Source organism: Fringilla coelebs, assembly GCF_963513975.1.
Source record: "Fringilla coelebs genome assembly, chromosome: 7".
Classification (NCBI taxonomy): domain Eukaryota; kingdom Metazoa; phylum Chordata; class Aves; order Passeriformes; family Fringillidae; genus Fringilla; species Fringilla coelebs.
In genome coordinates this window covers 35,435,325-35,447,554 of record NC_140035.1, presented here as the reverse complement: position 1 = coordinate 35,447,554, position 12,230 = coordinate 35,435,325, and the positions used below count along the sequence as shown (strand labels likewise).

At 40.1% G+C, this 12,230-nt stretch overlaps 1 protein-coding gene across 1 annotated transcript in view; it reads left to right on the top strand.

Annotated features, from left to right (window-relative positions):
• BARD1 (BRCA1 associated RING domain 1) overlaps positions 1 to 10,999 on the top strand; it is a gene marked incomplete at both ends in the record, with an annotated part of 40,030 nt that extends 29,031 nt beyond the window's left edge. Inside the window, 3 exons of the mRNA XM_084208922.1 lie at positions 776 to 868; positions 9,881 to 9,978; positions 10,670 to 10,999. Coding sequence (XP_084065048.1) covers positions 776 to 868; positions 9,881 to 9,978; positions 10,670 to 10,999 — 521 coding nt within the window. The remainder of the gene's footprint in view (positions 1 to 775; positions 869 to 9,880; positions 9,979 to 10,669) is intronic.
• Between the last annotated feature and the right edge of the window lie 1,231 nt (positions 11,000 to 12,230).

Genomic DNA, 12,230 nt, shown 5'->3' with positions numbered 1-12,230 from the left:
CTGTTATTTAAAATCCCAAAGTCTCCTCAGTGGCCTCTTCTCTTTACACCCCTTTTACCAACTTTAAGGTCTCTGCTTGTGAGACATCCTGTAAAGTTTTTACTCTCCAGAAGTGAGCCTTGGGCAGGTGGTGCCTTGAGAAAAGAGCATGGCATCGACTGAAAGTTTACAGATCTTCTCACATGCCTCCTTACTTCAGATTTTGTTCTTCATTCAGATTGGTGAACCCAGATTATGGGATTTGCTGGAGTTCTTTTCCCCTCATTGAGGACAGGAATATTACCTTAATCCCTCCTGTTAGTTTTTCTTTGGAGTGCTTGTGAGCAAAATGCTAAGGTAATTTCCCCCTACCGTCTTTCCCTTCTGGATTACTAGTCCAGAATTTTGAGTGGAGTTCTGTTGGCTTTGTATTAAAGCAGTGAGATCCTGTAGTAAGATTCATGTCAGAGTTAAATATAACTCTAAAAGGATTGAAAATAAAAAAATGCTGTCCTATAAACTGGAGCCTCATCTGAAGATTTAAGTGTTAGTGTAGAACTATAAAACCATGATTTCCCTTTTTCACAGCAAGTGTATGTTGAAACCCACAAAATTTCTAATAGCTCTCCTACTAACTCAGATCATAGTCTCAAAAATCACCTCCTTGAGCTGGAAAGAGTGGCTGATAAATTATTATAGTCTGCTTATTCTTTAAATAATGATTGATTGCTTTTCAGCCAGGCACGGTTCTGATTTTTCTGTGCTTTTAGTTTTACTGATGTAATCTTTCTCCTAGTAACTCATCTTGTTATCCCTGATGCTCCAATGCCAACTACTATCAAATGCATGATGGCTGTTCTGACTGGATGTTGGGTCCTCAAGTTTGAATGTAAGTATTAAATATGTGGCACTTCTTGGGGTTTTTAAGCAGAAAATTGCAGATGGGATTCCAGAGAAACTTTCTTTTTCAACAATATGAATGCCATCTTGACACAAATTGCAAGGGATTGTTTTCAATTCTCAGGAATGACTAGAAATTTAATTGAATATATTTGATGAAATAGAACTACTACTTCTTTGTTAAATAAATGCATTTCATCGTTAGGTGTGTTGGATAGATCATAGCCTAAGTATCAGTAGGGAGTGAATTTTTTCATTGCTGTATTAAGACTGATTTGGAAGGTTATGGAAGATACCCTGGGAGAGAAGGAAGGGTTTTATTGAATTCCAGGATTGTTATGAGCAGTTTGCATTGAAATTGAGAGGAGACTTTGGTTTGTTTGGGATATGTGCTCAAGGCCTGTGGGAAGTGAGCTTGTGTTTACATACAAGCTCAGATCTATTGGAGGTTGTAACTTCTAACCCAAGTTAGCCTGCAATTCATGTTTCATGCAATCTGTAATTTGTGTTTATACAGTGCATGCTTTTTTATACAGCTGTTCTGTGGACTTAAACCCTAAATTTTGAGTTTATTTATTCTGATGTATTTCTTAATATCTGCTTTCACAGTAGTTGCAAAACCCACCTTCTTCCCCCTGACCTTTATGGCTGAGTCCCTTTAGCTAATAAGTACACTACAAATGAGTTAATTACCCATGGAAAACTTACAGACAGATTTCATTCCAGTTTTCTTCTGTGTGACTAAATGTCAGAACATAAGGATTCTTTAATGGCCTGGATGGACATTAATGTTTATGAAAACACCGTGCAAAGCCTCAGAAGCTGCAAGCCAAAGCACAGTATCAGGTTGGACACTGGACTCAGGGTATTCATTTGGCTTCCAGACAGTTTGTTCCATGCCTTTTTTTTTTGTTGTTTTTTAAGACTGAAGACCCTGTTTCTGTGGTGAATCCCTTGGCAGGTTCTTGACTTCACTCAGCCCAGAACATTTGCATACATTCTGTCCTACATGCTTCCTTTATTTCATGTCATCTTCCTAATACTTAATGCTTAGAAAACTTCTGAGTGGTAGGGAGATTTCATTACTGAGACCTGAATTTAAATCTTCATGGAAGAATTTTCATATTTAGAAGTGATTGGAAAAGAAAAAAAATAAATGAATTAGTCCAGGGGTTATTCAGGGAATTTTTTTATGGGGTTTTTTCACCATTGAGTTTTATTTTATGTTGTTGGTACTGATTAATACAATCCTGCCTGCTAATGCTCCCAGCTTAGTAAGCAACATACTACTTAAAAGCAAGTGATTCTCCTCCCTAGTGGGAAATGTTAGCAATAACTCATGGGGTCTGATGCAGCTAAGTGCCTATAATTAACAGCACCACTCCATCTGTTCCCACCAGTCTGTTATCAGTCTTCTTCAGAGTCATTACAAGTTAAAGATTGTTATAACAAATAATGGGACTCCTGCTGATGGAACATTTGTCTAGGAAAAAGAGGTCCTTGCTTTTCCTTTTCATTTCCATTTATCGTGGCTTTTTGACTTCTATTTGGATAAGCTTCCTTAAATGTGATGCAAATAAACTTCTAAAAGTATGTGCATTTTCTGGTTATATAATAAATAAAAGTTGTTGTTTATGGCTCACTGTTCTAAACTATTCACTTAAAGTGAATTCATGTTGAAAAAATTCACTAAAATATTTGAAAAAACAAAGCTCAGTGAGGCACTTAATGAAATGCTGACTATGCATAAGGGAGTGTTTGAATTTTTTTTTTTATTACAAGGTAAGCTGCATTTGACTGCTATCCCTAAAATTATATTTATAGCCTACACATTATACCTCTTTTTAAAAAACATCAGAAGCTTGCAAAAACAGTGTTCTGAGAGTCTCTTACGTTAACTCTTCTGTTACAGCAGTAACATAAAGAGCAGTTTCCTTCCCTTGGTGATTCTGTGATACTCCTGTTTCCATGTGTCCTTACACACAGATCCAGCATCCATTCATATTGCTAGAGAGGTAATGTGGAATTTTCCAGCAGACTTTGAGCTGAGTGTTGGAGAGCCAAGATTTAAGTATGTATCCTCAGTTTTAGGGTTGCCTTCTGTCTTCAGGGGGGAGATCAGGATGAAAGGATGTCACCCCTGAGCAATATTAGATCTGCACAGAAGAACAATTTAATGTTACCAGTTGCTTTCCCACCTTTTCTGTATATAGCACACTGTCAGCAGTGCATCCACTTGCAAGGCAGCAGAGAATTGAATTGAGGCAGTGTTGCCAGTGTGCTCCTTGCCCTTGGCCATATCTTTCACTGGTTTCATTATTTTATTGCCTTTATTATTTCTGGGATGGTAATAGGGCACGAAGTGGCCAGTCATTACCCTTCTGCAAGTGGGCTGAGACAAGGATTCAAGTATCACTGTATTTCCTCTAAGCTTTATGTGCAGCATTGAACACTGTAATTAAAACCAGCAGAAGTCTTTAATAGCTTTTCAGCTTGTTTTTTTTCTTTAAGTTATTGTCATCTGTTAAAGCAGGGAATGAAAAATGATCTCAGTAATGATATGCATTGAAACAAGCTTGTGTTAGTCCTGGCAGTGGAGTGTCTGACAGAATTCTAAGCATCTGATTGCTCATTCCTTCCTCTGCTTTGCTTACCTGAAAGCAGCAGTGGTGATTTAGTTCTGATCATTATAAGGAGGCAGAAAAAATGGCTTTTCCTGTAAGGACTCACAACAACAGGGAGTTGACTGGAAGAGCTAGGGGACTGCATGACTGACATTTCAAGGTTGAAACATCTTTCTGAATTTTCTATGCCCATCCTTGTTTAGGCTGTTAGAGCAGAGGGAGTGCAAAGCTGATTGAGCTGACTGCTCTTCAGGCTGGACTGTCTCTCTTTCATGCAAAAAAAATTTTTAGGTAACTGACTGATTCTCAGCAAACCTCTCCCTCCTTGAAACACCCAAAACTTTTGATCACTGGAGTTTCATGCTCTTTTTGTACTTGGTAACTTCCTTCAGCAGCCTCCTACAAAAGGACTCATAGCTCTGAGAGGCTTTAGAACTCTCCCAAGTGCAGGTTCTGGTTGTATGGGGTGTGCAGCTGAGGGCAGTGCTTCAACCAGCTGGGGCTGAACTTCTGCACTCCCTCAGTGCCTGCACCTGCTGGGAAGGAGCTCACAGTTTTACACTGTGAAGCTGCTGGGGTTTGCAGAGGAGAAAATGGGAGTGAGAATGTCTTCAGTGTGGTGTCTGTGGAGATTGGAGGTGGGTTGGTTTGAAATAAGGTCTAGAAGAAAAGGAAACCTTGGTGTTTCCAAAGCTCCCTCTGTTCTGTGGCATCCAGGTACTCAGTTTTCCATATTTGTGGAGGCCTTTGTTCTAGCTGGCTTCTGGTTTGAAGAAAACATGGCATTAAGGAAGCCCTTTGTAAGGAAGAGGATGGGAAATACAACCTGAGTCATTAAAAAGCCTGTGATGGGATCCAGAGGATGAGCACTGCTGGGGGAGTTTAACCTGACCTTAGGAAGGGCTACCTCCAGTCCCTTTGATCACTCTAGAAAACAGCTGTGGCCAGCAGTGTTTCTTTCCAAAGAGGATAGGACACCTGGGGCTCCAAGTGCAGGAATCATTTCCAAATCACATGTTGCCAGCTTCTGGGAATGTTTCAGGACTTCCTAAGCACCTGTTCCATGGTGTTCAATAAATACCACCTGGATTCACTTGTAAGCTACCATTCTTAAGCAGATGCACTTCAGTCTCTGCAGATCTTGTGTCATTTGCATGTGATGAGAAAACAGATTGCTCTTGTTTCACCGGTGAGATCTCTACCTCACTCCATGGAAATCTGTGTCTGAAGTCAGCTTATGAGCATATAAGAGATGGTGTAAAAATTGCTTGCTGTAGCAGAGGCCAATAACGCTGTTTATGAAAACAAATTGAAGCCAGCCATGCCAGATTCCCCTAAAGCTTTCTCTCAGTCCAGATTTCTTCCTTTCCTAGGAAAAAAAATCCCACCAGGCTTTACTCAATCTGCATGTAAGTTGTAAAACCTATTGCAGACTGAGCTAAGGAAGTATCAGGTGCATTCTCTACTAAATCTTAGATGTGTAGTATTTCATCTTCTTTGTTGCTATCATGTATTCCTAAATTACTTTTAGCCATTCTAAGAGATTTTTGGGACTAACCCCTGCTCTTTGCCTTATTAATGCAAATCCAACAAAACTCCACTAAGGCTAATTGAGTTACTGAGAGATACCCTTGGGTATCTGTGGGTGATTACAACTTGTTCTTGGCAACCAGGTTTTTTTTTGTACTTCATTCTCTTCAAATTGTTTTTGCTGATGCAGTTAGTTTCATTACAAACCAATAAGGCTTACATGAATAAGGATTAGAGGGCTCTGATCTTAAATTTTGCAAATAATGATTCCTTTTATTTCCAGTACTAGCAGCTGCACTTGTATCAAAGGTCAATTAGAGTGGACACCCTGTTAACCTGCTTGCTCCTTAGATCTCAAAGGTGAGAAGGCAGGGGCAGCTGCTCAGTGAGGTAATCAGGCTCAGTGTAAGTAGTGATGCTTTACTGATCTTGTTCATCAGGGGAGTAAATGAGCAGTGCTCTGTGTGCCAAATGTGGTGGCACCAAGCTAAATGTGGATGCATTAAGCTAAAAGTTCTTTCTGCCATGTTTTCTAGGGACTTCAATGCAGGTTTGGCTTCTGCTAAAATTTGGTGCAAATGACCTTGTTTATACCTAAAACTTGCAGGTGTGAAATCAGCTCTTTAAGAGGCTCTGGAGCTTGTGATGTTCTGTAGTGCCAGGGCAGAACTCTGCAGGACCCCTGTGCCCATGGGAGCTGGCCCCACAATTGTGTCAGGCCAGCTTTCTCCATCAGTGCTTGCACACTGACCTTGGCACTGCGAGGCAGCTCTTCTCTGCTCCATGAGAATTGAAATGCCACTTGCATTCATACAAGTCTTGTCCTTCCGTGGGTGATTGATCCAGCTACTGAGGTTAAACTAAAGGGCCATTAGCACCTAGCTATAATCATCACCCTCTTCAAGAACAAGGATAAACCTGAACAACCTCAAACTTAGATGGTCCACAGCTCTTACTGGCAGTAGTGTTAAGGAATAAATCAAGATTGGCTGAGAGCCTGTGCAAGTTGGATAATCTTATGTTGGAACGGAACAGACAAGATTTTTAGTCAGGCTTACTGGTCAAGAGTGCACAGACTGTGTGAATGTGTGGAGGAAAACAACACAACCCTGATCTCTGCCTCCTCCTAAAATTACAGGTGTCTTCTCAAAAGTAAGTTTAGGTTCCTTTCCATTTTCAGAAACCTCCTTCAAGGCTGTCCTTGTCCTTCTGAGATGCAGTCCTGTTTTGAACATTTTTTTGCATAAGTACTTAAGGTGTCCATCTCAGTTTCAGAAGGGAGATGGCATCCTGGTCACTTTTTAAATTTGGACTGAAAAAAGAATTGCTATTATCCTTTCATGTGACCAGTGCCTTGGCATCAGGTTCTCACTGGTGGCTTTTCAGTGTAGTGCTAAAGACTCTCGTCTGATCTCAGGAGTTTGGGGAGTCAATTAAACATGGCTCCTCTTTGAAATCAAAGGGGCATTTTGACTTAAGTGATGTAAGGTCAAAAGAGCTTCTGGAAAAATTCCTGTAAAAGCAGACTGATATATCTGTGAGTAAAGTATGGAGTTTTCTCAATTTTTATATGTCCTAATCAGGATGATACCATTAAAAGGGAACTGTCTTGTTATCCAGCCATTTATACATGTTAGCAGTTTTAAAATGAATGCCTACTGAAGGAAAAGACCTGGCCTATACTGAATGGACTCAACACTCATTTTCAAAGAAAATAAAATCTCCAGCAGTAAAAAAAAAAAAAAAGGCTGGAAGGGTCTGCAGCATGCTGCAACCTTCTGTTTGCATCCCTACTCTCAGGAGTGAAATTGGGATATTATTGTTTTTAGCGCAGGATCATCCTGTGGTTGGTCCTGCTGTCTCCTGGAAGAATGGTAAAACTTGTACATCCCTTCTGCTTCCAGATGACACCATAACACAATCAGAGCTGGTTATTCTGGCTTTGAGAACCTCACTTGGGCTATTGCATCCAACAGGATTCACTGCTCCTGAAAATTAAATGGAGATTTAGAGATCTAGAAGCTAGTGGTGGCTTGACAAAGTTTTGTGTGGAGAGGTGGTGAAAAATAAGAGGAGAATAACCTTTTGTTTAGACAAATTAATATGGAATTAGGTATAAAAACAGCTTGAGCCTTCTGTCATTTTATCTCAAATATGAGAACAGGGACATGTTTCCCTTTTGTTGCTTTTTTTGTTCTGATATTTGACTTCCTTAGTTCTTTAATACAAACTCTGTAGCATGCAGGAGTCATTGAGGAGAAAGGAGCCACTTGGCAACAAATCAGTCTGAACAAAATCTGCAGTTAAAAGCCATACTGGTGTCCATCACTTAGATTATTTGCTTTCCTTCTTCTAGTCAGGAATTCTTCCTCCATGGATAAATAATCCTTGACTATTCCCTTCAGTGTTGTAAGCACCCTTCTCAAAAACTGGTTGCTGCTGATACCTACGTGTCAGAGCAAGTTCTCCTTCTAGATCTTGTATGGAAAATATGTTCACTAATTGAAATGTACTGGTTTTCCATCACCAAAAAAAACCCCAGAGGGTCTGTTTCACCTTCACTCCATGAAGGTGTGTGTGGGTTGTCCTGGCTGTTGCCTCTTGAAATATTCATATTGAAGGAAAATACCTGGGTGCTGAGAATTTGTGTTCTTGGCTCCTTATGCTATGTGGAAAACACATCCTTTGTGTCACAAACCTGTGAAGACCCAGATCTGGCCTGTGTCTAGCTGGGAAAGAAAAGTTGTAATTAATGAGAATGCTAATCATGCTGACACTTGGCTGTTTGCATGTCTCCAGTTTCTCCAGGAAACAGATGTGTGCCTGGTGGTTCTTGTGGGCACAGGGAGAACAGGATACAGGTGGATGAGTCTCTCTTGTGGCCCTCTTGGAGGATTGTAATTAGGTGTGACAAGGAACTCTGAGAGTTTCAGGCTGCTCAGAGGAGCTGGCAGTGTGAAATGGACTGACGTGTGTAGGCAAGACAGACCTCACTGATTTTGCTTTCTGTGACATCAGCACTCCACTGACATTAGTCACTTCCCTGACTTCATTTGTTTTTTTCCAGGCAAGCAGCAGTTCAAAAAGACATTGTAGTCTTTTGTATTCATTCAATCTTTTATTACTTTTGTATCCCATTTGCTTCATTTACTGATGCTGGCACTGGATGCTCAATTTGTGATGCACTTATTGTATAAAAACCTCATCTCTGTAGTGAAAGTCCTTGAAATCGAGCTTTTGATGGTGGATTGAAATAAAACATGCTCTTAATGAATGGACAGTTCCATTCTTAAGATTAGATGAGAGTTCTCCCTTTATGGTAAGTGGCACCCATTAATATTGTATTTCCTTGGAGGGAAAGAACAGCAGTGTAAGGTAGAGGCACATTGACATAGGAAGTCTTGTTGAATTGTGGTGATTTAAAATAAATAAATAAAATGTGAAATAGCTTTTAGATTTATTTCTGAGTTATGAGTACTAAAATTAAGTTATCAGTATTCATTGCTGTTATCAATAATGAATATGTAAGTTGCCTTTCTGGAAAATCCATGACTAGGTTTGCCCTTCTAGTTCATGTTAATTTTCCTTGAAGGAATGAACAAGTGCAAATAATCAATCTGATACTTGTACAGGGAGGCAGATATTTGCTGCAGTATTCAGCCAGTTGTAATTTTCTGTAGGGGTTTATCTTTTTTGATGTAAGCACATTGAAGGACTTCTACCTAAAATGTGAATTTCTGTTGCATTTTGTGAGTTTGTATGAACTGACAGCAAATTACTGTGAGTTTCTTTCAAGATCTCTCCAGATTAGATATTCCCATTCATTGCCTACTTACTGCCATGGCATCCTAGTGCCTTTGTCAGTGATATTTCTCTTCATAGCCTTGGGCTTTCTTCCTTTTTAGGGTCAACCCTCCATAGTTCTCTTTTGATTTGGTTCAGTTTATAGTTTTTATGTACTGTGGGCTTCCTATTTTCCTGGTGCAAAGAAGTTGCCTGAATTAGAAACACGGTGGAAGGAGTGAGGTGCTATAAAAGTTACAGCCTCGGCCACATTGTAAATCCTCGTGGAACCCTTTGCAAAATCAGCTTTGCAAACTTTTTCCTGGGTAATTCTTCTTAATGGCTGCAATGTACATACAGGCAAAATGTTCCATCCTTGAATGGGTGACCACAGCAATTCCTCTCCCCGGAGTGAGGTCAGGCAGTACATTTTATGGACGTTAGCAATGCATTACCATCAGTGCTTTCTCCGTTGGAAAAAATAACTGGCCTTAAAACAAGGTAAAAACATGTTGACTCTAAAAGACAATCTCATTATGCAGCAGTGCTAACAGAAACGAATGCCACTGTTAAACCCCAGCATAAATCTCCAGTTTGTGCTGATCCTGGAGACCTTGAAATCCCATCTGATTTGTTATTTGAGGCCGTGGCTGCTCAGAAGCAGCTTTGTGCTTGCCTTGTAATTGCTCTTTATCAGGCAATTGTGTCCATTCCATAACTGCCGTGCTGGCTCCACACACTGCCTTTGAGCTCCCAGTGATCAGCAGTTTGACATTTGACATTAAGTGCTTGACCTTTAGAGGGTAAGAGGAAGAGCTAATAATTCCTGGTGTTTATAGCACTGATTTTAGTGTGATATTACTTCTCACCATCTCACTTGCATCTTTCAGGCACCGTTGTAAATTTTTTCGGGCTTTAAAAGCAAATTGCTAAAGCACACCAAATGTAATGTCTTGCGTTGTAATAATTTTATCTCAGACACATTTTAGTCCCTAAAATGACATGCAGGCCTCTCTTAAAGCCTGGGGTGTCTAATTTCTGCCTCCCTTATGTGGTTTTTGTAGGGGTGCAAGCCTGTCTGCAGAGCTCAGCTCGAGAACAAGAAGAGAAGTACGAAGTCCAAGGTGGCCCCCGACGAGGGCGGCTCAACCGGGAGCAGCTGGTGGGTTTTAGTGCTCCACACAGCCTGGATTAATGACCTGGGGCTGGGCAGCTCTGCCCTTTGCCACACACAGAGGTGCAGGAGATGTAAAATTTTAATGTGCTCTTGTACAGAAAATTTGATTATGTGCAAGGTGATCCAAAGAGCTGTGAACACCCATAAAGCTGTCATTTTTCTCCATTAGTGGAGATGTTGCTGTAACCTTGTCAGGGGAACACTGTGTTGTACTCTCTGTAGTATCACACCTGATGGGACAGGAAGTGATGTGCTTTGGCCTTCTCTGCTCAGCTTTAGAGCACAGTTCTGAAAGAAAAATGGCATTATTACTGTTTATTTCCATTTAGGGCCTTTTTTACATTTAACTGGGTTAATTCCTGGTTATTTGCTGGATTACACTGGAGAATTTATTAACTGCATTGTAACAGTAGCTGTAAATACTCCTAACTCATAGTTCAAACCCTGTTGTGCTGGAAAGTATTTAAACAGAAGCAAGAATTTACCACATAAACAAGCTTTTCTTGGTTGCCTACTTACCCTGAGAACCTTGCATGTTAAGTTACTGTTCTACTTTCTATTGGTGGTTATAAATTTTAGGGCTTTAGTATGCTCTGCTTTTTTCTTTCCTCTTTTTTCTTCTCTGTTCAGTTGTGGAGTCCTGTATTCATGCTTGTTTCTTTTTTCTTCCACACAGCTGCCTAAATTGTTTGATGGATGCTACTTCTATTTTTTGGGACCTTTCAAACAGCACCAGAAGAGTGACCTGCTGGAGCTGGTGAAAGCAGCAGGCGGCCAGGTGCTGGTCAGGCAGCCCAAACCAGACAGTGACGTGACACAGACCATCAACACAGTGTCCTACCACGCAGAGCCCACCTCTGACCAGAGGCTCTGCACCCAGTATGTCATCTATGATGCGGCTTCCAAGTTCCAGCCAGAGAAAATCCGGCAGGGCAAGGTGTGGATGGCCCCCTCCAGCTGGCTCCTAGACTGTGTGATGTCATTTCAGCTCCTGCCTGTGAAGTGAATATCAAACAGCAGCAAGGCTTTAAAGTGAGCTGAATCTTGGGCAGCTGGGATGCTGCTCTGAAGCTGGGATTTCTCTTTCGGATTCAGGAGAGCTTTGAGCATTTAAGTGAGTTACTAAGGTGACTGATAGGCTGGAATAAATGAACATACAATGGAGGAAAGGATTGAAAAATGTGCCTTGGCTTATTTAATATGCTTTATTTTTGCATTGAACTTAATAAATGCTTAATAAATAATCACTGACATTTTGTAACTGGGGTTTTGCAAAATGAAACCTTTTGCTTTCTTGATTTGACCCAGCCCTTTGTAGGCAATTGAGCCTGACTCCATTTATGTTGTATTTAACATCCATTGATAAGAATCTGCTGTAATTATCAAGATTTACCAGGCCAGAAATTGTATTTTTTTAAAAAAAAGGACTCAATTCATTTGAACCTGTGCAGACATGTCAGGTGACATTTATAATAACTTCTCACAATTGAATTTTGCTGGTAATTCTTGGCATGGGATAAGTCTTGTAGAAATCAGAGTTAAATAAATGACCTGAATTCATCTGGAAGCAGACACTTTTGAGAACACTGTATTTAAATATCTTGGTCTAAAATTTACTTAATTGTAAAAACATTCATGCCTTACTTCTGTCCTCATTCATGCTTGTAAACATGTAACTAGAATTCAGTTCTATTTTCTGAAGGCTTTTAAGCATTAAGATCCTTATTATTACAGTAAATATTTTTGTAAATTTGGATGCTTGCTCTCATGGCTACTTTAAAGAAAAAAAACAGTGATCACAAAAGAATTGCTTCACTTTGCACTGTTGTACCTAAACAGCTGGCTACACTGGATGAATGTTTGATTATTTCATATTTGTTACAACATTTCTCATTATAGCTCTTAAGTTATTGTCAGAATCTTGTGCCCTCATTCTGTGCTCTTATGTAATGTTTTGTATCTTAGCTTGTGAATTTGTAATTGAGAAATGGTGTTTTGGAATAATACACAACAAGAATGATGGTCGTGGGCTAGTACACGTGGGTTTGTTTTTGTATTGTTTGTAATAATGAAACGTTTTTGTGTGCAGTAAGTTTGGAGCATCTGTTGCATGAGCTTGGCTGCAGAGTAAGAGCATATCCCATACATATCTCAACAGGTAAATGCAAGCACTTTTCTGTGAGCTCAGTACAGCTGTGAAGATGGTGTGTCACACCAAGAGCTGCTCTTGCAGAGGA